Raw genomic sequence first — 24,907 nt, 5'->3', positions numbered from 1 at the left:
GGAAGGAGCTTAGCCAGTTCAGAGAATGGAAAGAGGCAAGTGTGGCTGGGACGCGGAGAGCGGCAGGGGGTGGTCTGAGGTGAGGCAGAAGGAGAGAGAGAGGCACCAGCTCACAGGTCCCTGATGGCCTGGACAAGAGCTGTGGGTTTTATTCCAGTGCAGTAGACGTTAAGCAGGAGAGTAGCATGGTGTGGGGGCTAAAATTAAAGAAGAATAATTCTGGCTGCTGTGTGGACTAGTGGATTGTAGGGCGGGCAAGATTGAAACTAACAAGACTGCAGTCGACCAGGTGAGAGGCGTTAGTGGCTTGGACTGGGTTGGGGCAAAGCAGGTAAAGAAATGGATGGATTAAGGACTTGCTGTAGTCTGTGCCTGCCTTTGCTGAGAAACTCAGAATTAAATCTAAATTTTGAAGTGTCTGCAACAGAGGTGTGCTTTTTCTGTTTTCTGTTGCTGTCACCACATGGATGCCTTATAATTGACTAGTACTGAATTCTGTTTGGCAGAGAAGGAAACAGAGGAGCAAAACTAGTAGTTATCACAGCATTTTAGTGTATGTGTGCAGAGCATAGCATTCAGACAGAATAGCAAAGGGATTAAGTCCTCAGGGCTAGGTGGGATCCCAGGCTTCACCACCCACTACCTGTGTGACTTTAGACAGGTTGCTTTCCTTCCCTGAGTCTTGGTTTATCTGTAAAATTATTGAAATGAGAGTACCTACCTTGTAAGATTGTTAAAAGGGTTAAATAAATCAATGCACAGAAAGTACTTAGAATAATGCCTGGTACAAACTAAGTGCTCAGTGAGCAAATGTTAGCTTTTGTTATTACTATTTTGATTTGACTGAAACCCCTCCCCCCAAAAAGTGACACATATACTGACCTATCAACATGCACTTTTCCCTTTAGTTACCAAACAGGAAGAAAGATGAAGCAGAGAGTTTTTTTTTTAATCTCTTAGAAGAAGAGGAATTAACATTTAAGAAGCTCTTGTTACTTGCCAGATGATTCATAGATAATCATATCTCATTTAGATTTCTCTATAATCAAAGCAGCCACCATTTATTAGTAAGCGTTTTACGTGCAGCATCTATTTTCATCCTCAGAAGCATGCGGTGCCTGTTTCACAGATGTGGAAGCTGAGGTTCAGGGAGGTGCCCTGCCCTGCCAGCACCCACAGCTAGTGACACGAGGAGCCAAGATCTGACCCAGCTCTGCGTGACTTCACAGCCTTTGTCATTTCTCACAAAGGGTTGGTGAGAGACCAGCTACAGCAGAGCAGGTCAGGTTGTCTCAGCTCCATCATCAGTCAAGCCAGGAAACGAGGCTCTCCCTCCCTTTCCTGTGCCAGCCCAGGCTCCATTTGTACCTTGACTGGCTTCCAGGCGAGTGTTCCGAGCTGGATTCCTAGCTTAGTGAGCATGTATTGCTCATGCATTTTGATGTCATTAGGCAAGTACCCATCATCAACACGAATTCACCGCGTGCTTCTTACACAATAAACTGCTGAAGGTGAGAAATCACTGCAAATCCTTTACTTTTTCATGTGGTCATTCAGTCTTTTCCCATTGTTCTCACGGTGTTGCTCTTGGCAATAGAGTTAAGGGTCTGTCGATGCTAGCGTTGGAAAACAGATCTATCTCATGTCATTTACAACTTGGTCACATTAGTTCATTTACTTAGAAACTTTGGCATCATCCTTCTTTCCTGACTGAATTTTTGTGACAGACTTTCATCTCATTAGTTATATAATGCTGGGGGAAGTAATTCATAATTTCAGTTTGTGGTCCCTTTGTTCCATTGTTTTTCACACTTGTTCCCAGAAGATAAAATTGATTAATTTAAAATAGCAAATGAATAATCCATAGTACTAACTTTAAAAAATTTTAGGTACTTGAGCATTCTATCAAAAGAAAGTCTAGGAGTTCTCATCAGAAAATTGTCAAGAACTAAATTGTACCTGTGTTTTGTAAGATTTTTTTCAAGCAGTTTGCTACCGTCTATCCAAGGGTCCAGAGTATGTCCTTAGGAGTCACTTCCATGTGTTCATTAAGTCACTTATTCATTCTTCACATCATCAGTAACTCTAAATTGCCAAATGCCCACAAAATAGGAAAAATGCAATGTATTCATTTTTAGATACATTTCTATTTTGATGGATTTGGGAGATTTGCAGTCATTTTGAAATTATATACTTTCTTCCTAGACTTTAAAAAAAGAGACTTCTAATCGTTATTTTGGAAAAATGAAAGCAATTAGTGGCAACAAGGTAATGGCTTCAATAGTCAAGTTTGAAGAAACAGACTTACCTTCAACTTAATATCCTTTGCGTTATGTTTCTTTTCCCTCTGTTAACATAAGCAGGGGCAGCATCTTTACACACTCTGAGAACTTCACTGCCCACCCCTACCTCTGTGAATCTTTTCTTTCTTTGCAATCTGTGAATCAACTGCCCTGATTCAGGCTAGCCAGAGGGTAGCCTTTAGAGTTAAGCATTGTAGATTGATTTAAGAGACATAAATATTTATAACCAGCAACATCATTGACACAAAGGAATTGCCTGATTGAACAAGTTGGAGACCCGTCTAAAACAGATCCTAACAGGCTGGAGTGACATTGAAAATATCTGACTAGTTAGGGGGCACCTGGTGTAAAAAGCAAGCGCCACATGGCAGTGAGTGACTGGACACAGATAGAAGGTCTAACAAGGCAGCAGTGAGAGGTAGCAGGGATCCGGGGGGAAGGGACGAATGAGAACATAGACCTTTAGATTAACCACATGGGACAGCTACATGGAACAAAACAGAACCCTGGAAGATAAAACCAGGCAAGAGGAGCCATGGGGGATCGCACGGCTCACCGAGCAGCATAGCCAGTGACGAGAAATGTGTTTGTTTGAGTCAGAGTCTTAGCTTTGGCTTCAGGACAAGTCTGAAAGGGAATTCGTGGAGTGCAAAAGCCAGCTCACTCTCTGTGCTCTTTCATGGGGAGTACGTGAGACTCACTCATCTCTCTGATCCTTGGAGTAGAAGAGCCTTGATAGAAGCCAAACCCAAGAAACAGTTTCAGTTTCAGATCTTGAAGGTTTTAAACTTACAGTGTGCTCCATGCCCCCAAAACAAACAGAGCTGGAGGCAGACCCAGGAGCGCGGGCCCCACGTCTCCAGACAGGTTTCCATGGGCGTTTCTCTCCAAACCACTCCGACTCCCTAACTCCCCTTTCCCTGTCGCTCTCCTTCTCTGTGTGACAGAAGAAGCAGGCATTGAAAGCCAAATTAAGGTACTTTTCTGAAATCACTACTTGGCATTAGTAATGAATGCCAGATTCATTTCAGTTCTAGTCTTAGGATGATTTAACTCTCACAAGATTTTAGGATTACAGAAATGACTGGAAGAAACATCATGGAAAATTTCCCGTCATACACCAAAAAATAGCATAGACGCTTACAATATAAGGTAAAAGATGTCTGAGTGCACAAAGATAAATGATGTTTACTACCCTCAGGAAATAATATTTATAGACAGCCACCTGCTCTGCACAGAGCACCACGCTGCTCAGTGCGAACAGTGAAAAGAAGCGCAAGGTAACAAGCGCCCTGCCCTCACATTGCTTATGTTTTAGTTGAGGAGACAAGAAATCAACTTGAAAAAGGAGTGTTTGTTGTAGGTTTTGAAGAGTCAAATAGAACAACATTTACTGAGGAATTCTATGTCAGGCATTGTTGCAGCTGCCTTATATGTATTAATTCATTGAATCTGTGTAACGGTCCTATGATGTAAACACCAGGTGTTAAATTGTCTCCATTTCATAAATGAATCAAAGATAATTTGAATGATTTGCATAGGATCAACCAACTAGTATTTGGTGGAACCAGTATTGAAATCCAGGCCATCTGAATTACTTTTGCTCTCATGTCTGTGTCCGGATCTAGATAGATCGTCTGCTGTGAGGCTTGAAAGGCAGGAATTGTGTCTGAAGGCTGGAGCAGTCAGAGAAACCATGGTGGGGGTTGTCCACGAGCTGGACATTCAAAGATGGGTGTGGAGTTTAGGGACGGGCACACCAGCAGCAGAGGCACCGACCCAGGGGCCAGCATACAGCAGCCACAGGACAGGCGGACACCACGGGCTGACGGCGCTTTGGGGTCAGAGAAGTCTAAGGTCTCGTCCTGCCTCTCCTGCTCGGTCGCTGGCGGGGCTTGGGTGAGATCCACAAGCTTCCTGTGAAGTGGAGACAGTAATGACAATAATAAGTACTTACCCTGCAAGGTTAGTGGAAATAGTCAGCAAGATGACATGTAAAAGTGCCTAGCCTCTTACTTGTAATTTAACTTAATTTCAAGTGTGTGTGTGTGTGTGTGTGTGTGTGTGTGTGTGTGTGTTCAGATAGCCAGCAGATCAGCCAGGAGCAGCAAGCTCATGCTGAGAGTGAAAGCAGACACTGGGGAGATTCTGACCACACTGTAGGGGATCCTGACTACAGGATTAGCCACTTAGCAGCGGGGAGCCCCTGAAGGTTGTGAGTGAGAGGGATCGTGAGAACACTTGTTAGGAAACTCAATCTGCCTATGGCACTTCTGTGCAATTTGATTTAGGGGATAGAGCGTAAACACCATGGGAAAGAATACTAGAAGAAATTAAGCAAGGCATATGAAATATGTGATATTTTTCTTTAAAATTCATCCATTTATTCACTGAAAACTACTCAGATACTCATCGCTTATGATCTGGTACCAGGCGCTGTTCTAGGCGTCGCACATACAGCCAGGGACAAAACCGTCGAAGTCCTTATCGTCACGGAGCTGATACTCTGTAACAACTCATTATTAGTATAAAAAGTACGTGTGTTCAAAGATAAGAGTAAGAGATGTCAAAGAGAGTGAAATGTGTTGGAACAAGATCTTCAAAGCACGTTGTGTGATTTCTCTTTAACCAGCCCACCCATCTTCTTCATCCCTGCTTTATCTGACCTTGGTGTGCCTGAGTCTGCTTCAAAGAGAAGTGCTAACATCTTTTCACTATGTTTTAAATAATATTCACAGCCTCCCCATTGTATCCAAACCAATTTACAATTTTTTTTTTCTTTCTACTGCTGGATCTGAAAACCCTAGAATGCACAGCTTCCACACGTTGCTCGCTACCCTCTTGATTTTGGCCTAACTAGCTCTCCTCTCTCCTGAGACACAACAGCCTGGCTCTTGTTAGGGAAAGCCGTAAAGCACCCTTCTCTATACTTGCAGTGACTTCATTTCCTCCTTCTCAGGTCATCTGCTATGTGGATTTATTCTCATTCCTACACCTTTTCCTTAACCAATTATGAAAGGGTTCCTTTGGATGTTGAGAAAAGACTCTGAGTACCTCTTCCTTCCGCCTCATGTTTGAAGTTTAATTTTAGTGAAAGTTGTGTTGCATAGCTAGTCCAGCACCCCAGTCTTTTACCTAAACATTTTCTTTAATAAGGGCTTTTGTCTGTTTTCCTTTTCATTAAAGAAAAGTGAATAAATAGCAGTTGTTCTTTCATGTAAGGATCTGTGGAAGTGGAAGATGGTATTTTTCAAACCAGTAAGTATTTGAGCACCAAAGAAGCTGGAAATTATTACTGATGGAAGTGAACAAGGAGACGCAAGAGCATCCACTATGTGAAGTCACATAATCTGATGAGACGTAAATACATGAAACTATAAAAATAAACCCAATTTCTGTAGCTCTTCCAACCTGTCTTCTTATTGCAGGACTGTGAGCTATGCCTGGCACCTAAAAGGCACTTAATAATAATCATTGAGTCAAGTGATGTCTCATGCTCACAACAGTCTTATAAAATGGCCTCTGTTACAGATGAAGAAACAGAGGCTCAGAAATTCAGATTGGAAAGGGGTGATGTCAGTATTCGAACCCAGTATTCCAGACAACGCCACAGTAAATGATTAAGTACTAAACTTTGCAGTTCAAGTTTTGAGTGTCTCAGGAATGTATCAATGGGAAAAGACAATGTGAGTTGCACAGGTGGATTGTGACTTTATTGAAAAGATACGCTTATGGACTGTCTGTAGTTGTAACCCCTTTGTCCTTTCCTAACCTCACTAATGTGTTTTAGATCACTTAAATGTCTGGTCCCCAGTGCAGTAGCAAATGCACTTTTGAAAATTAGCAGTCATTTTTACTCAGATCCCGGCAACCCTAAATGACTCATGTCATCATTTCGCACATTCTCTTGATTCCATAATGTTGTTTTCCTCACCTTGAATTTATTGACACCAATTTATTTTGCCTTGACATTGGCATTAACAGGGAAATGGCTTTGTTTCATCCTGACATTATAAAATCACCTCCCAAGACTTGGTTTGACATTGTCAGGGGATGGTTATGGTGACAGCAAGGCCACAGAAGACAAGAGTGAATTACAGTGATTCCCAGAAAAAAAATTATTGAAAAAAGTTACTGCTGTGTGATTTCAGTAGCTATTTTTTATACTTAAATATCCCTGCTCTTTAAAAATCCTAGGAGGGCTTAGACCATATTTAGAACACTCCTGCCAAGTATATATAGGAAAAATTAAGTCTCTAAGGAGACATTTGGCTATAGCTTGACAAACAGGAACCTCAAATTATATTTTAGCTTTACAAAGTGCTCAAAGGCATTGAAATTCTGTCTCAAAAAAAAAAAAAAAAGAACCACGCATGTGAATTAATGACACAATTATCTCCTTGCAGCCGCAGATACTGGGATTTCTTAATGCCGAATATCAAAGGCCTGTGGTATTGCTGTACCTTCTACTCAGAATGCAAGATGTTTTACAGACTTGTCTCTGGCCCTGAATGCCACCGTACGGCTTGTCTTCTACAGTTCTCGAGGAGCACCGGCTCCTTGTACTTGCATTCTTCTACGGAACCATGATTGTCTCTCACCTCTGTCCTAGTTCCACATAGAATAGCTCCATCTGAATTTTCCTTTAGCTGGTGTTCCAAATTCGACTAGTCAGCTTCCAATTTCAAAAAAAAAAAGACATGTCACTAAGTTCCTTCAGGGCCTTTTTTTTTTTACCTTCATATTACCCACAGTGCCAAGATTATAATAAGAGGTAATACATTTTGCCTAATGAAAAATGAAGGGATGCTTCTGATCTGTCAGCTCACCTGCCTGCCCCTGCTTCTTCCCCTCCCTCCGTCCCTTCCCAAGGCATATATTGTATCATTGAGGGAAGAAACCCAAAATAAATCACCACCCTCTTCTAGCTGACGTTCTCCATTATGAAATCGTCTATGGGAAGCCCTGACCTGACACATCGTGACAGACAAGCTGAGCTGGAACGTCAAAGCTGACCAGCATTTTTCCTATGTGTTCCTAGTCAGCGTCTTCCCACTCCCTGCCAAGTATTTCACCCTTCCCTTCAAGACCCCAGCGTCACTCTGCCTCCTCATGCTCAGCAGACAGCCTTACCTCCTACTCCACAGAAACTAAAATGAGACCACGAAGGGAAATGCGCTTCCACTGCCCGCTTTCCAACCTGTGAGCTGTACATCCATCTGTACTGGCATCTGATTACTAATAATGGGCATATATCCACCATTCAGAAAGAGACAGAGGACAAAAGACACATTGTATTTACTTGTTTCATAAATATTTTTTGGGCATCTATTTGGTGCCAGGGACAGGGCTAAATATTCATGATACACCACAACGCACAGGTCACAGTCGTGGTGCAGACATGTACAAGTGTAGCAGGTCTGGGTCTCCCACAAACTCAAGAAGCATGAAATATGTTTTCTGTAGGTTCAATTTGACTATGAGCCCCTATACCAGAGAGGGGGTGGGGAATTCAATTACAGTCATCACTGTGGCTTGATCTTCAAATGTAAACAATGTCTGCTCATTTTTGCATCAGTCTGCACTAGTTAACAAGGAGATGGCCCTTGGGCTCAGATCCCCTTAGCTCAGGAGACTCTGCTGGTTCCATCCGCACCTGAAGCTGTGCAGTCTTCTGCAAGACAACGAATCTTTGTGTCTAAGTCTCTCTTACGATTATAGGATCGTGTAGGATCTCATGCTTTTTCTGAGATAATTTTTGTAGACATGTAAGATAATTGGTAGTTTGACTAGAAATATATATTAATAACAGATACTAAAATATGACATAATGTGGTCAGGTGATTCATTTATTGAACTTATCTTTATCATCTCAATAAAAGATACTTTTATTTTCTCAAGTAACAATTCATTTTATTAACATTTTTAATATTTTCAGGGCACTATGTATTTATTCCAGGCAATTTGGAAAGAGTAGAAAGTATAAAGATGAAAATTAAAGTTACTAAAATCACTTGCAGTTCTACCAGCCAAAGATAAGTAGTGGTCACATTGTGATACAGTCTGTTGCGGTGCCTTCTCCAAGGTTCACGTTACCTGAGGCATATGGAGAGATACATGTCTGTCCTTATGGGGTTCACACTGTACTGCTGCTGCTTCTGACATAGCGGCATGGACTTTGAAACCCTGCCCTGGTTTACGCCCTGATGTATGCTGCCATCGTGTTTGACTCTGCCTCCCAATGAACGCTATCTTTCACCTTGGGCAAAAGAGTAGAGTTTGCACCTTTTTATTAAACTAGACAAGTGCACCTTCTGATCCTAGATGAGAAACTCTGTGATTTCTCAGCACCATTTTTATGAGCACCTTGCCTGCGTCTGTGTCTGAAGGTGTTGACCTAAATAGGATTTCAATACATCATCAATGATCGCTTTCGGAAAGGTGCTCAGCCTTTGGCTTGTGGGATTCTCAGTGAATTAATTATTTCTCAACATCAGCAAAGGTTTTTTTTGTTGTTGTTTTTTTTTAAGGTTGCAACAGCTAACAACTTTGGGGGCGTTTGGGCAGTGCTTCTAGCCCCTGCATTGCAGTCACCTGTTAACTCACTCGTGCTGGCTAGGGGACTGCACACGGCAGGCAGGGGCTCCTTCAAATGAACATGCCTTTCTTAGGATGTTGTGTAGTGTTTGCTGTGATTGGACAAGAGCAGGTGTCACTGCCATAATCGGTGCTTTGATGTGGGATGAGTAGGAATAGAACGGCTGCTCTCTAACGTCAGAACCTGCCGTGCTTGGTTACCCAGACACGTCTGACCACCCGTGACCGCTCCACAGGGTTCCTTACAGCCCCGTTGGCACTGCTCCTTGGCCTCGTTACGCTGAAACAAAGTAGGCTGGTTGCTGTCACACGGGGATCACGCCACCGGCACCCCTGTCCCCAGGTGGATCCAGACACAGATGGGAGTGTGGGTTGAGAGCAACCCCTTGATGGCCCCCAGGTTTCAGTCTGGATACCATGTCCCCTGCCTCGTCACTGCAGAGGCTAAAGGTTGACCAAGGGGCAGTGTCCCCCTGCCACTCTGAAAATACACCTTATGTACTGTGATTGGCACAGGAGGATGCGCACTGAATGAGAGCATCTCAGTCACCTTTAAGAAAACAGGCACTGCCAGTCCAGGCTGACCTTGCAAGTACACAGCAGCTGAATTCAAACAGTCAATAACTGCATGTCTGACCCCACGCTGTCCCAAGACTCATGCCCGCAGAGGACATGGACAGAAGCTGTCTTTGAGAGAGGACATTGCTTCCTTTTTTACTTCAAGTACCTTGAGCTGGATAGATCGTGATGAGTTCATTATTCCGGCAGAGATAGAAGTAAGCACCTCACTCTCCCACCTTGAGCTTCTAGAACTGGGGGACAGTGAGAAGGCATTGCACGTTAACCAAGTATACTTGGGTTGTGTTTTATATTTTTTAAAGCACCTGCACATAATTGGTCTGGAGGCTCCCGACGACTGTGAGGTCGGTGAATAGGACAAGTGTTACTATCCTTGCTTTAGAAGTGAGGAAAGAGAGCCGCAGAGGTTAAACCGCTTCCCCAGGTTCACCCACCCCACTAACCGCAGGGACTAGACGTGAATCACAAGTTCTTCACCTAATTCTCTTCGTACTACCTCATGCTTTGAGTCCCAAGTGAGCAGAAAGACTATCCTTGTTTCATGGGGCGCCAAGTAAGACCCATAGGCAAAACCAGTCAGGCCAAACAGCCACCTGAGTCATCGGCCAGGACTCATGATATCGGAGAAGTCCAGCTGTTGCCATGTATGTGCTGAAAAAGAGGAGGAATTCCTCACTCTTTGCCTTTTAAGATGATAGGCTTTGCATGAAAAATATCCATGCCAATCACAAAGCTCAAGAAAACTTCAGCAATGCCTACGTCAGCCTCGTCCCCCAACTTCAGAGCTGTCACTAGAATGTACACTCCACAGGCAGCTGACTTGTCCGTCTGGTTCACACTAGGCTCCCACTGTCTGGAGCAGTGCCTCGGGGGATGATGGATGGATGGATGGGTGGGTGGGTGTCACTAAGTGGTTTCATGGTATGTTCCAGACCTTACAGCAAATCGACGGCTCGTCAGAACTAGAACTCAAGTTTTACAGCTCAGTCAGCGTTTTCACCACTCCACCATATCCCCAGCCATGGCCAACATAAGTAAGAAGAGACAGGAAAAATGCAGTCAGTGTACCGAGAATTGCCCCAAAGGCCATCAGACAGGAGTCTGCAAAGTTTCTTCCATACCCCAGCAGCAAACCTACAGGCCCAGCTTTACATCTCACATCCCACAGCTTAGGAAAGCAGGCACCAAGGCTGAATAAATGGGTCATCATCACAGCTCTTCGTCTCCTGCCACAAATTCTCAAATGCCTAAATCAGAACTGAATGTTGCACACATGCCTTTGTTAATAGCCTGTTTGGTGGAGGTTATTCGCTCGCTCTTTGACGTTTCTTTGAAAAGGACAGGAACAGTTTGGAACATCTTTCCCTCAGCAATCCTGGGTTTGTTTCAGGTGTGAAGGTAGAGGTCACTTTATTAATACAACCATCAAGGAGGGCTGTCATGGTAACGCGTTGCATCGATTCCTTGAAGCGCAGGAGACAAAGCCAAAAAGAGAAACTTACAAGTCTATAAATACAGTCCCAGCATTGCTGAAGCCTAGCAGCTCACTGACAGGGTGAACCTAAATGTATGGCTTTGAACAGGACCCAAACAGAGGAAAGAAAACTTCACTTTGGGAATGTAATGGATCATCATGACCGTAACAGGAAAAAGTGAGCCTTCAGGTCACAGAAGAAAAGAAGAATAGAACAGGTTGCAACACTGAGTCCTGGCTGGCGCCCTCTCTGCACTTTTGGGTTTCCTCTCTAGGTCTGCTTTTCCGTACCTTCCAGAAAGGACTAAGATAGGGAAAGGGATCAACGTCTTATAATTCACATTTTGACAATAGTTTGCAGTTTGGAAAGAGGAAAAGGGTGTGACAATCAAGAAACCTACAAAAAAAAAAGTTAAAGGATTGAATGACTTAACTTCATCCCTGTGACTCTCATTATTCAAGCTAGAAGAAAAATAAAAAGAAGTGAAAGAGGGAGGAGGAAATGCTGCTTTGCCCCTATTCTTTCACTGTGAAAATTCCGAGTGTTTTTATAAACTGGTAGCAACGGTGGGAGCTTATTTATCTACTACAATAGCTTGCTTACCGAGCTGTGATTAGAGCTGTTAGAACACCTTGCCGACTTCAGCATTTCCATCAGGGTTCCACATTTCATCTTTCAGCCACATAACTCTGTTTGGGTCTAACGTTAATATTATAACCTTATTTATCGAAGGCCACAGATGATCTTGGCCACTCCATTTGGAAGCATCCCTAATATTGGTATGACAGGGAGTTATAGGTTGTATGGTGTGATATGGGATACATCCATGAGTTTACTTCTATCAGGAGTAAAACGATCCTTTAGAATATAGTTTAGCTATTACCAAAGTAGTGTTAGCTTTTCCTGAATCGAAGGATCAGATTTTTATCATAATAAAAAGAATTGTGTCCAGCAAATAGCAATTTGTATGTGATCCTGGATCAAGTGTTGTGTAAGGGATTTTAAAATGAAACCTTCACTGTTTACTGAGATAGCACACTGTTAAGTTGTCAATAGCAATGAAGAAAGAATCAGGACGTGCTTAATATAAACACTTAGTAAGGTCAGTGCTTTCAGTTTGAGGCAAATGCACACAGAAGGGCACCAAATAAAGAAGTGATACCTTCAAGGGGCCTGTTGGGTAGAAATCCCTAGCTGGGTTTTTAATCTGCGGTGACATACGAGAGGAAATGGAGGTAATGCCAGGATTTTGTAAATGGGCATTTACCCTCATGCCAGCTCTATCTGGAGGCATAAGGAAACCTTGTGTGGAGAGGAATTCTGAAGTTAGTGCAAGAGAATGCCCTGATTAAGGAGCTATGATTTGTACATAGAGGAGGAAGAAATGAGCGCATTTATAGCGTATTTGCCATTCCCAACCTAGACCTTTGATATTTTTGGTATTTTATGTATGAGCTGACTTACATTTGGAGCTCTGCCGGAATGTGGTGGGACGTGAGAGAATGTGATATTTAGTGCAAAGACCTCTGCCTCCTGTGGTGGGAAAGCAGAGCAGCTGGTCAGTACAGACGACAACCTCTTGAGGATCTAAGAAGAGTTATGGGTATTGTCTTGAGGAGCACTGACTGCTCTGCGCATCGTGCAACACATTCGCTGTGTTTCTCCTGACTATTCTAGGTGAAGAGCATTTGTCTGCAAATTGGGAGACCTGGGTTCTCATTCTTGATCTGCCCTTCACTGTTTTCCGTTTCCTCATCTAGAACTTGTCTAGATAGTTTCTGAAGTTTTCCTCAAGCTTTGATTTTACTGTTTCTATCAGCAGAAGGTAGAGCAGATTACATGGCAAGGGTGATTTTGGTTCCCCTCTCTTTCATTGTGAGCAGCGCTAAAGGGTCAGTCTTAGATCCCAGCCAGTCTTCTGTATTAACCAACCCCCACAACCAAGAGGATAATACACTCTTATAGTTCAGCTTCAAGTACTTATAGTTGCTTCTAATTCCCATGGTTCTGCACCTGGAAATTCACTCTCTGAAGGAAAATCACTGAGGCGGCTTCATTCTCCTTTCCGCAATATACAGAAGGACATTGCTGTGGCTGATACCCTGATCCAGGCCTTCAACATTTTATCACCAACATTAATTGAGGAGTAATTCTCTGTTGTGGGGGCTGCCCTGTTCAGTGCAGGCTATTTAGCAGTATCTCTGGCCTCTGCCCACTAAAAGCCAGTAGCATCCCCTCCCCCGAGGTATGACAACCAAACACATCTGCAGACATTGTCAGATGTCCCCTGGGAGACAAAAACCATCCACTGTTGAAAACCACTACTTTAGACTGACAACCAAAGACCTGTATTAAATGTTAATTCCTCAAATGCCTCCAATCCTTTTTCTAATTATTCTAAAATCCCTTCTGTCAGATTCAATTTAGAACATGCAATGCTTATTTTGCATATCTCCTTTACTCAACTCAAAGTGCCTTTCCTCTTATGCTTTTCCAGTTTGTCTATTTATTCCTGGATACAGCCAACTATATGTAGCAGGGAGACTTCTGTGATTAATTTTATGACTTCATGTGATCACTGCATTTTGTTGACACCCTTTTTCTCATTGTTCGTGGTCTTTCTGTCTCTTCCTAAGACTTAAATGCTGATGTTCTACAGGTTTCTCTCTGCAGTCTTCATTTCTCCTAAATCTATATTCTAGCAGGATGAGGTCGTCTCTTCTTTTCTCTTCACTCTTTGTAACAATGACCACCATCACTCTGCTCCAAATCTGTATCTCCAGGAGGACCTACTTCCTGAACTGTTAACTAGTTTTTACAGCTAATACCAAGACGCCTGCAGAAAAACCTGCAGATCTCTCCAAGCCAGTAAGTCCAAAAAAAAAAAAGTTTATTTTCTTCCCTGATCAAATCCTTCCTCCAACGTTCCTTTCTTAATAAGTTACATCATAATTCATCCAAAAGCCAAAAACAGGAACCTTAGAATCTCTCTTTCTTCTTTCAAATAATCTGTCTCCAAAGCTGTTCCTTCTTCCCTCTCTCCACTGCTCTAACCTGAACCAAGCCCGTTTTGTTGAAGTGCCTGGTCACCTTGCCTCCAGTCCATCCTTTCTCTGGCCTAGCCTCACCTTTCCTCCCCCTTTAAATCACCGCTCTTCTCATAGTTGTTTGACAGCTTCCCGTATTGTCTTTTATCTAAACTCTGCAGCATGGCCACAGCCTGCCTTTCTAGTTCCATCTCCACTGTGCACATCCAACATTCTAGCCACACCATTCCTTCCTTATTCATCACTCACCAGCGTGTTCCACGTATCTCTCACTCAGGCTCTAGTTGGAAAACTGAACCCACTCCAGGTACTTCAACAGAGAGAATTTATTAAAGGAAATGCTTAAACAGGTGCTTTAGAATTTAAACAGGAGAAGAGGGCACTGAAGTCACTCAGAAATAGTAACTGTGTAAGCAGGAAGCAGTTATCACTCAGGCCGAGGAATTACAGGAAAGAGGAGGGAGTTATTAGAAACTAAAGGTTTGGGGGAGAGACCCCAAAGATGTGGGACCTGTACCTCTTAGGAGAGATAATACCTGGCTGCTGCTAGTACCTCTGAAATGCCGGGCGTCAGCCCCTTGGAGCTGGGGCTCAAACCTCCAGAGGGGGAATGCCGCCAGGCTGGTGCAGAAACCTCTAAGGATGAGATGAAACTGGTTCTGAAAAAGCTGAGCCCTGGGACCAACAGCTGCTGTTGGGATGTAGGGTCATTGCTGGGGCGTACTCTTAAGAAGAGCCATGAATCAGGAAAATGGAGTTCTCTGCTTCCTTCCCCTGCCTTCTCTGTTCTCTCTAGTGCACCCTGTTGGTGGAAACAGGAGACCGCTTGCAGGGTTCCAGCCTCAACATCAGAAGGAAAGGTGGATTTAGAGTTGAGAGACAATGGCTTAATAGCCAGCACAATGTACTTTCACGTCTCCTTGCCTTTACTCGTGCAATTTCCTGACCCCTAGTGTTCTTTCTACCAGCATCTGCCTGATGCGTGCCGTTGTTCACATACAATCTCCTTTTTATGCTCTCCTCTCATCTCCCCCCCATATAAACAATCATTTACACCAGCATCTGAGTTCCCCTAGCAGTTTGCAAACACTTCCTTTACAGTCTTTTTTTTAATATATTGTATTATAATTACTTCCATACATGTTCATTTATTTGTTTGTTTCCTACAAAACTGTGAGCACCTTTAGGGCAGGTAGTTACACGCATATAATCTAGCACAGTGCCTGGCATACAGCAGAGGTTGGTTGAGCTGGATGGAAATGATAAAAGCATTTTAATGAAAGTAATATTAGATCATTTCTTACATATATTTTATCCTCCCAACCAGACTTGAACTTTATAAGAGCAGAGATCACGCTTTCTATTTCTTTCATTTTTTTCGTGATGTGTAGTACAAGGTTTCATCTGCTGAAGAAGAACTCAGTGATATTTGTTAACTATCTAGTTTATTCATTAAGTACAACAAATTTGGTTCAAAGTGACATGAAGATGGAACATAAGTTTATGAACAGCAGGTAAGGTTAGTAGTTAGAATTGAATGTGCTCCTAGCACATGGTTCCAACAGAGAGTGCATATGATTAAAGTTCTATATTTGTTGAATAGCACAATCAAGAGGCCAACTGTAATATGTCTTCTAGTGAATTCTAAAGTAATGAAATATATTGCAGGTTTCATTTTTTTTCCTGCTTATCTCTTACAGAAATATATTCCCCCAAGTGTTGAGATTATTAATCCTGGGCTAATCGGGTCCTTGAATATTTATTAAATTTCTCACAATCATCAATATCGACTAGTAGATTATTTAAATGTAGGAAAGGTGTTGAATTTTAACTTAATCACTGGCTTCTTGGGAAAAAAGAAACCTCTGTTCCACAACTGATTTACATTCAGATCCAGGAAGAAGAAAAACAGCTTTTTTTTTTTAAGGGAGTGATATTTAATTAACTATTGATTTCTTCTCAATTATTCAAGGCAAGCAATTATCGATATTGATGGAAACGATATTTCCCTATGTCCGGTGACTAAGTGAAAGGAAATACCCCACTCAGCAGTCTGCTGCCTGGGACAAGAAATGCTGAGGATCTTTAACTGTAAATGGAAACAGTTATTTGGATCTGTTTATTCCATGTTGACCCAATTAAACAGATATTTCCTAAAGTGTAAGCAAAACAAAATCCTGAAAGCCTGTGTATGCTTCTCAAATTAAGAACCACCAAAAGAAGGAGGGTTTTTTTTTTTTTTTTGGTCAGGTTTGACCATGAGTTTCACCACTCTGCCCTTGTCGACTTTGCTTCAAAGCTACAGATCTTGACATTTTTAGCCATGACACATTAAATACTATAATTTGAGACTAATACTCATGATTTCTAGGCCACCCAATGAGAGGCGGCTTACATAATCATTAGAACCCCCGAAACACTACCTTGCATATCAATATTTCGACCCTGAAGGTGTTCACAGGCCTTAATAGTCACTTCTGATATTTACAGATAGCAAGTCGGGGTACGTTTGAAAATTATACCAATCCATTATGCAACTACGTTAGCCGTCGCCAAGGAATTGTTGTTGTGGAAGGTGGGAAAACAGGGCCCTGTTTAGGGCACTTTGTTATTAACTCTGTGAGCATCCACCACCATCTTTTCTCAGCTCATCTACACACAGAGCATTAGCATGTTTGCATGTAAGAAGCTTCTTTTGAAGGTGACATGACTATTGAACATGAGTAATGGACAAGGCAATATTCTCTATTGAATTATTACTTGGGAGTTTTTTTTTTTAATATGTTATACATGATAGTAATATTAAGTGTGTGTGTGTGTGTGTGTGCTTAATTCATGTGGTATCCCTGGGGAAATTTGACTATGACATTTTTAAAAAATAAAACAGTTATAATTTATAAGAAGATGCTTTTTCTGCTCTGCGCCACGTCCCCCCCCCCCCACGCCCTCCGCCCCGTTCCAGAGTGGTTCTATATATTAAGTGCTTAAAGCGGCGTATGTTGCTGGGAAGTGTTCTTGGCTCTTTTCGTGTTTGGTGTTGTTTTAATTTCCCTGGGTCCTATTTATCATTCTGCTAAATCAGTGAAACCTTGATTATCTAAAAGAACAAGAGACATGGAATTAATGAGGATAGTCAGATTTTTGAAGAAGTAAGAAATTATTAGAGACGAAAGTTACATGGCAGGGGCCGTGAATGAATTTTAGTACCTGGAATTGCTTGCTTGATTTATTCAAATTGATTCTATTAATTGGTGGACATAGTGAAATTTTGGTAATCAGGGTTTCACCATTGCATTTATTATTATTCCTGGAAATCAAGGTAACCTTGGACTCTACTTGCTATACTGACAAGGTGATAAATATCCTAATAGGCTGTCAGGAGCAAATGTGACTGCTCTTCCTCACATTGCTCCCATGAAAAGCTTTTTCTCTTCGGATCTGACTGCTGCCTTGCCCAGAGCATGCTGCCTGCCCTCTGCGCCACCCCTCCCTCCTCATGCTTGCCGGTTCGCTCCGCCCTCCTGCATGCAGCGCTGGAATCACCTGCAGGGAGAATGGCCCACCCCTTAGAGGTTCTTGGTTATGTTAGCAATACGGCTTTGCATTTTAATTCCATTCATCTGGCTTGAAAGCTCTGCATTCTTGTATCAAGGCACTATCCTTGAAAAACCCTGGAGGTCACAACAGGTCCCAGTTCCACGAAGAGAAGATACTGCCAAACCAGGAGTGTCACATTACTTTGTATTTGATAGCTCGAAATGGACAATGATAATATACAATATTGCAGCAAAAAATCTATATGAAAAGGACTAATATGATCAAAACAAAGGCAGCAAACTACATTTGTTTCGAAATTGGAGTACATGCTTAGTTTGCGGAGGGGAGGGGGGAGCGCAAGATCAATAGAGATTTTTTTTTAAGCTGAAAACACGATGTACCAGATGAACTTAAATTGATTCTGCTTCTCCTCCCCGCGCCCCTCCTCCCTCGTTCTGCAGCGAATGTCTGCGACAATGAGCTCCTGCACTGCCAGAACGGAGGGACGTGCCACAACAACGTGCGCTGCCTGTGCCCGGCCGCGTACACGGGCATCCTGTGCGAGAAGCTGCGGTGCGAGGAGGCGGGCAGCTGCAGCTCCGACTCGGGCCAGGGGGCGCCCCCGCGCGGCTGCCCCGCGCTACTGCTGCTGCCGCTGCTGCTGCCGCCTGCTCTGCTGGGGACAGCCGGCCCCTTGGGGATGTAGGCGGCGCATCCAGCCACCTGACGGGCCGGGCCGTGCGCGGTGGGGAACACAACCCCAGCATTTGCTACTAACATAGGAAACCCACCCTCAGACACCCCCACTCAAACACAGTGTACAAACGAAGAAGGCCTGACTGAACTAAGCCATATTTATCAGCCGTGGACAGCACACCCGAGTCAAGACTGTTCATATCTGACCCTAGAGGAGTGGGCAGCTGTTGATAATATCACTGAAAATCACATTGCCAGCTGCAGAGCGCATCACCGACGGGAAAGGCTGAGACAGCCCCCAAACGGGAAAGACAAAACAGCAACCACCGACAAGAAGGCAACCAACCTAAAAACATTCGCTCCTCCCACGTGGTGCGCCCCAGCTCCGCCCAGCCCGCGTGCGGACCAACCAAACGGAAGCCTTCTTTGCTGGCAGTGCAATGTGGGTCTAAGGAAGTCTGTTTCAAGCTGCCATATTGGCCTGCTTCAGTCCCTGAATCCCTTCCAACCTGTGCTTTAGTGAACGTTGCTCTGTAACCCTTGTTGGTTGAAAGATTTCTTTGTCTGATGTTAGTAATGCACATGTGTAACAGCCCCCTCCAAAAGCTCAAGCCAGTCATACCCCATGTATCTTAGCAGCGCTGAGACGTCCCAGTGCGAGCACACATCCACTGTCCAAGAGTGGCTATAGGAAAAAAGAAAGTGTATCTATCCTTTTGTATTCAAATGAAGTTATTTTTCTTGAAATACTGTAATATGTAGATTTTTTGTATTCTTGCCAATTTGTGTTACCAGACAATCTGTTGATGTATCTAATTCGAATCAGCAAAGACTGACGTTTTATTTTGTCCTCTTCCGTTCTGTTTTTGTTTCACTGTGCAGAGATTTCTCTGTAAGGGCAACGAACTTGCTGGCATCAAAGAATATAAGTTTACATATATAACACTTGTAATAAGATTCCACCAAAGGACATTCTAAGTGTTTTCTTGTTGCTTTAACACTGGAAGATTTAAAGAATAAAAATTCCTGCATAAACGATTTCAGGAAATTGTATTGCAGTTTCTTAAGATGAAAGGAGCAGCCACCAAGCAGATTCACACTCACTTTACTGATTTCTGTGTGGACTGAATACACTCAGCTGACGAATTTAGTGCCCAGGACGATGGATTGATGTTCACTAGCTTGGACAACTTCTGCAAAATATGGGACTATTTCCACTTGGGAAAAATTATAACAGCAAAAAAAAAAAAATTAAGTGATTGCCAAGATTATGCCAAAGCCTGTTGGCAGAGTACTAAGAGACTTTTATTTTTAAGTCATGCTGTTTTCACAGATTGATGTGATCGTGTGACTCTAGGGATGCTGATCTATGTATCTTTCCACTTACAGTGTTTACATGGAGTATCACAAGAAGCAACCTGGGGAACCAGGAAAGTCGCAGGGAAACTGAGTGATTAGCAATTTGACTTTGAATATATTCAGACTAAGTATTTATAGGAAATATCAAAATATACAGCAGCAAGTAGACATAACTGCTGCTCCTGAGAATAAAGTTTGTTTTAAGTACCACCCAAGGTGTAATAAGTTCTTCTTTCTGCCTTTTATTAGGCCAATTACTGTGCAAGACAACAAGGCAAGGAGGTTGGGGAGAATCATTGCAAAGTTTCAAAGTGGCTAAAGCAGTGTGTATTCCATTCCCAGCGCACTGCTGGCCTCCAGGTTACCAATGTGTTAGCAGCAGCATCGCCTGGAATCAAAAACAGTTATCAAACCAAGCCAGAGTATAAAGGAAATGAAGTCCTGCATGACTTGGTAGAGCAATAACCTATGGGAGTGTTGGGTCCGAAGCCTGCTTCCAGTCTGACTTCTTCACCTGCCACCACGCCTTGCTGGATGGAGGAGGGGTGGGGATGTCTTCTGATAAATGCCCTCTGTGAAAGCTAGATGAAGGAACAGCGTGTCTTATTGGTTTTGTTCCCAGAAAAGCCAATTCAAAGAAGGCAATAAAAAGTAAGCAGGTAATGCCTGTGCTGCCTGCCACCCCACGTCTAAGTCGATTGAATGTTTGTTATTCAAGCCCACAGTCTCTTTTGATGTAAGAAATAAGAAAAGATGGAAATAAATTAGAGCTCTGGCTTAGTGCCAGAGTGGCCAAGCAGAAATTGGAGATTTACATTAGAAGCATAAACAGCAAATTATATTTCAGGCTCACCAAAGACTACACATGGAAATGCTGATAACACGCAGAGTTTGAGATTACTTATAATGAGGTGGATTTCTAATATTAAAATTGGAATTTAAGTTGTCTTGTAGTTTATTAGCACAAACCAAAGGCAGACTGTGTTATCTCCAGCAACGATGCACTTTATCATTACCCACTCATGGCTTTGTCACAATGCTCAGGAATCAGACTGCACGTTTCAGTACGTGGTATTCCAAAAGCTAACTCTAGAATTTAATGAAGGCCTGATCCAAGTCAATTCATCTGCATTTTATCTTTATGGAGCTGTAAGAATCTAAATTAATGAGGGGATATCTTGCTTTCAGTGTGTTTAGATATAGTTTTCTGAATTTCCTGAAGTGATGTGATCTGCTTTTAAATAAATTCACTTTTAGGTATATAACAAGTGGAAATGAAATGTTCTTTTTAATCTGGATTCTCAAATTCTTCTAAAGAGTGTATTACTTTGACAAAACCCCAAATCAGTGGATTTGATTTGCCTGATTCTTTCTAGCATTCTTGGAAAGCTTATTCCATCTACAATATTATGTCTAAGAGCAGGATTGGGGTGAAAAATGGCTACCAAGTTGTTCATATATTTAAGGTCCTAATTCTTGCTCAGTCTCCACTTGGATTAACCCTTAGGGTTGGTTAATATAGTCTTATATATGAGTTAATCTATCAACTTTATCATAAAATACAAGTACAGTTCCTTCCATCAACACCATAGATGAATATAAAACTTCAAAGGAATCTTGGTCCCAAAGTTCAGCTATATAGAAAGTGTTGATATTTATAGGAAAGTAATTAGACTGCCCTGTGATGATGTGGGGCTGATGTGTTTCTGACCCTGTACACAGCCTGGAGGGGGACTTTAGTCCCAGCAGAGAGGGGCCCTTACTTAAAGGGGCCCATTCTGACCTTTCTCCCACTTTCTCTCAGTAGCCAGAAACTCAGAATTCCCTACACAGGTGTCCTCTCCCCACTTTTAGGGTGTGAGTACCTCTTCTGGGGGTCCAGTTCCTGAAGGCAGGCAGCATCATGAGTGCACGTCCTTGAGCACAAGAGTTAGTGAAGGATGAACATGTGCGGATAGACAGTGACTTGGACCTGGGAGTCTATGATGGGGAACTCACGTGCGAGTGAAAGGAGGCTCCTTGCAGTGAAAATCAGAGCTCAGGGGTGGACAGAAGGGGCCAAGCGGTGGGAGCGAGGTAGAGTCGGGCTGCCTCAGGGCGAGGGTCGAACACAGAACTCTTGGCAGTCCAGAGATGCTAAACCTATACCTGAGCTTCCAGTGGTTCTGAAAGCATTTGCATCAAAGCAGCAGGGTGCGACATATTTTACTTAATACTAATTTAGCTTCATGTATAACTTACAAACATTTATACACATGGCCTGTGGGCTTCCACTGGTACTATTCTCCTGGCCCCTGCCTGGTGGGTCTGCCTGAAGATGAACATTGCATGGCGTGCCGTGCAGAAATCACTCACTCAGGTACAGGCTGGGAGAAGGCATATGGGTTACAGTTCAGCCGTTCCTGTAGTTAATGCTCCACCTCACTTTCTCTCCAACCTGTCTTCTTACTGAAAATAAGAAGGTTTGGATGGACTGGGGCAGGTGTGAGGAAACCCTGAAGTCAGATCCTTTGTCCCGTCGTCTTCATGCTCCGCCATCAATAACCCAGTGTTCCTGGGAGGTAAGGATCCCACATTGTGAGACGGGGTGCTCTTTGCTACATGGAAATGTTGTACCTCATCTGTTGTTGATGCTAAACAAATTACCATTTAACAGTTTCTCTGCTCGCAGGATTGCACACAATACGGGGGAACTTTGAACTACACACTCTGTATATTTGTTATGTGTGGAGGTCTGTGTAATTATGATCTGGTGCAATTTAAAGCTTCAGCTTCAGAAATCTGAACTAGAATTTCCTACCCACTGTTTTTATTCCTAGTCTTCATCAATAAGCGTTAGAACAATCTAAGTAACTGAGTAAAACTCTAGGATTTGGGGGGGATTTAATTGGGTAGCCTTAATGATATATAGGAATGAAAAACAGAGCTAGAGAACACCCCTAGAGTTTGGGTCCAGGTATCTGACTATGAACAGTTCTTTCATTGCCTCAGGAAGTCAGGACTAGATTCTGATCAGTTTTCTTTTTAAGGAATATCAAATGTTCATTTGACCCAAATATTCTGACAGTTCTGACCATTTCCATATAGAAGAATTTTTCACTTTGAACTATATTTTCACTTTTTAACACCAAAAGAAGTTTTTCCCTTTAGTCGTTACCTAAGACAGATGCCAGTAAATTCCCAGTATAAACTGCACATGAACATAACACGATGTCAGAAAGAATTAAGGATGCCAACTGTCATATTTTGAATTTCCACCAACAGTCTTGGGAACATGGAGAATCTTTACTCTTTACAACACCTGGTGAGGTGTGACTCACATATTACCATCTGCATTTTGCACTGAAGAATCAAATAGCTAAGAAACAGACACATCCCCTGGATAAATCATGTTATTTCATGTAACTAGAAATGAGAACATCACATCTGTGAAAAGCTTATATGAATATTGAAAAATGCAGTTATTTGAGATCTATTATGGCAGAAAACCTCTGTCCCTAGTACATTTTTAGAATGGGTCCTGAAACAATCCCCCAAGAAGATTTATATGATTTGGGGGGTCATTGTTTAAATATATACAATTGAGCATTTAACAAATGCTGGAATTCCCCCCTCCCTCGCCTTCTCCCATCACCCAACAGCTCTTTTTAATTGATGGCTGACTTAAAATGGAACAGTAACATTTAAAATTATGTGATGTTTTTATTAACCTGAAATGATAGCTGGTAAAATGGACCATTATTCTGCAAGACCTAATTATGTTAACACTAAAGATTTAGCTAGGCTGGCTGGAGCAAACTGCAGAGAATTGGAAGTAAAAACAATATCATTTCTTAGCCTAGTCCCTTTTTTTTTTTCAGAGGCATCACTTTTAACTATTATTTAATTAGTGAACTATGAATTCTATGAGGGGAAAAAAAAACGTGACTGGAAGAAAGAAAAAAATAATTACTACTCTTCCTACATCTGCCTGAATAGACACCGAAATTCCTGCGTGGCGAGAATGTGTCAAGTTATGTTAAAGACGTAACGCACCTGGTGTGTATCCTCCAGCCGCCCTGCCCTGCTCTTACCAGGGAGAGTCATTCTAATCTAATAAAAGAAAGAAAATGGCAGAAAATCACACACCTGAAGTCCTGTTAAGAATAGGTGATTCTTTTTGCCCCAGGCAGGCAAGAGCATAATGTCATTTTTGTTCGTTTGTATTTTGCTCTGAAGGAGGGGCTGCTCCTGTGGGGGAATGATTTTCCCTCTACCCGTGTGAAACGTGGCAAGAAAACATTCTCCAAGGAAATAGCATTTTGCTGGTTACCGGCCGTGCCTACCCCACGAAGCCCTGAATAATTGTTTTGGCTTTAGTGGTGTGTTAAACACCTAAAGGCAAGAGATTAGTGTCATCACTCTCTGTCTCTTTTTCTCTCCCTTTTATATATATATATAAAAGTAAAATTGTGTATATATATATATATATATATATATATATATATATATGTATATGTATATATATATCTCCAAGGATAGGATGATGATGTTTGCAAGAATCCTTCAGTTAGCTGATGCCTAATTATGAAGACTCCCAGCTAAATATTTAGTTTATTCAATTAATAGTGTGACAAGTATCGGAGCAGCTTTACAACCACTTAAACTCGTGTTTACATCCTGTGTAATTACAATTCATAACTGGGAAAGCAGTCAAAACTTTAATGCATTCTGACCGATGGTTCTCATTCTGCCAGATAGACCCAGCACAACACATTCCAGTAAGTGACTTAAAAATGGGACGTCTACATCTAGACTTGGGAAGGGCAGTGGAGGGATTCTAGCCGTGAGGTGTTTCAAATTAGGTGTAAGATTTTCTGTATAAATGTTTTTTTTGTGTGTGTTTTTTTTCTGGGCAGAGGATCCATTAAACTCTCTCTCTTTTTAAAATTTAATTTATGAAAGGCCTGAAAGTGTAAGGATGACTGCACTAAAACCTAAGGTTAAGATTTACCCGAACTGTGAAAGTTTTCTTTAAATGATAAATTGTTGATGGGGGATGAGTGAAAATAACACAAAGGTATTTTTGAAAGCACGTCTTCCAGCAATCAGTTCTTTTTTCATTGTGTACCGACCTCATCTCTCCTCAGGGCATCTGTATTCCCTTTTGTAGATAAGGTAATACATTTTATTAGTCGGTCATAGTCATTGTGGAAGCCGCATGAAGTAAAAGTGAAAATAACCTAGGTCAGGAGTGTCGCATGAGTGACAGGTGATCCAAGCGTCTCGGCAGCTCTGGTGTGTTTCTCTTGGCAGCATGTAGGATTGCTGGACG

The 24,907-nt window shown here is 42.3% G+C and overlaps 1 protein-coding gene across 2 annotated transcripts in view; it reads left to right on the top strand.

The window, feature by feature from the left end:
• NTNG1 (netrin G1) overlaps positions 1–24,907 on the top strand; it is a 350,074-nt gene that overhangs the window by 312,239 nt on the left and 12,928 nt on the right. Inside the window, exon 7 of one of the 2 annotated variants that reach the window (XM_031680370.2) lies at positions 18,000–19,803. The exons of the other annotated variant lie outside the window; for it this stretch is intronic. Coding sequence (XP_031536230.1) covers positions 18,000–18,244 — 245 coding nt within the window. The 3' untranslated portion in view covers positions 18,245–19,803. Of the gene's footprint in view, positions 1–17,999; positions 19,804–24,907 lie in introns of those variants that run through there. 2 annotated transcript variants of the gene reach the window in all.

Source organism: Vicugna pacos, chromosome 9 (assembly GCF_048564905.1).
Source record: "Vicugna pacos chromosome 9, VicPac4, whole genome shotgun sequence".
Taxonomy (NCBI): Eukaryota; Metazoa; Chordata; class Mammalia; order Artiodactyla; family Camelidae; genus Vicugna; species Vicugna pacos.
Note: the sequence above shows the minus strand (reverse complement) of the source record. Positions and strands in the feature narration are given on the sequence as shown.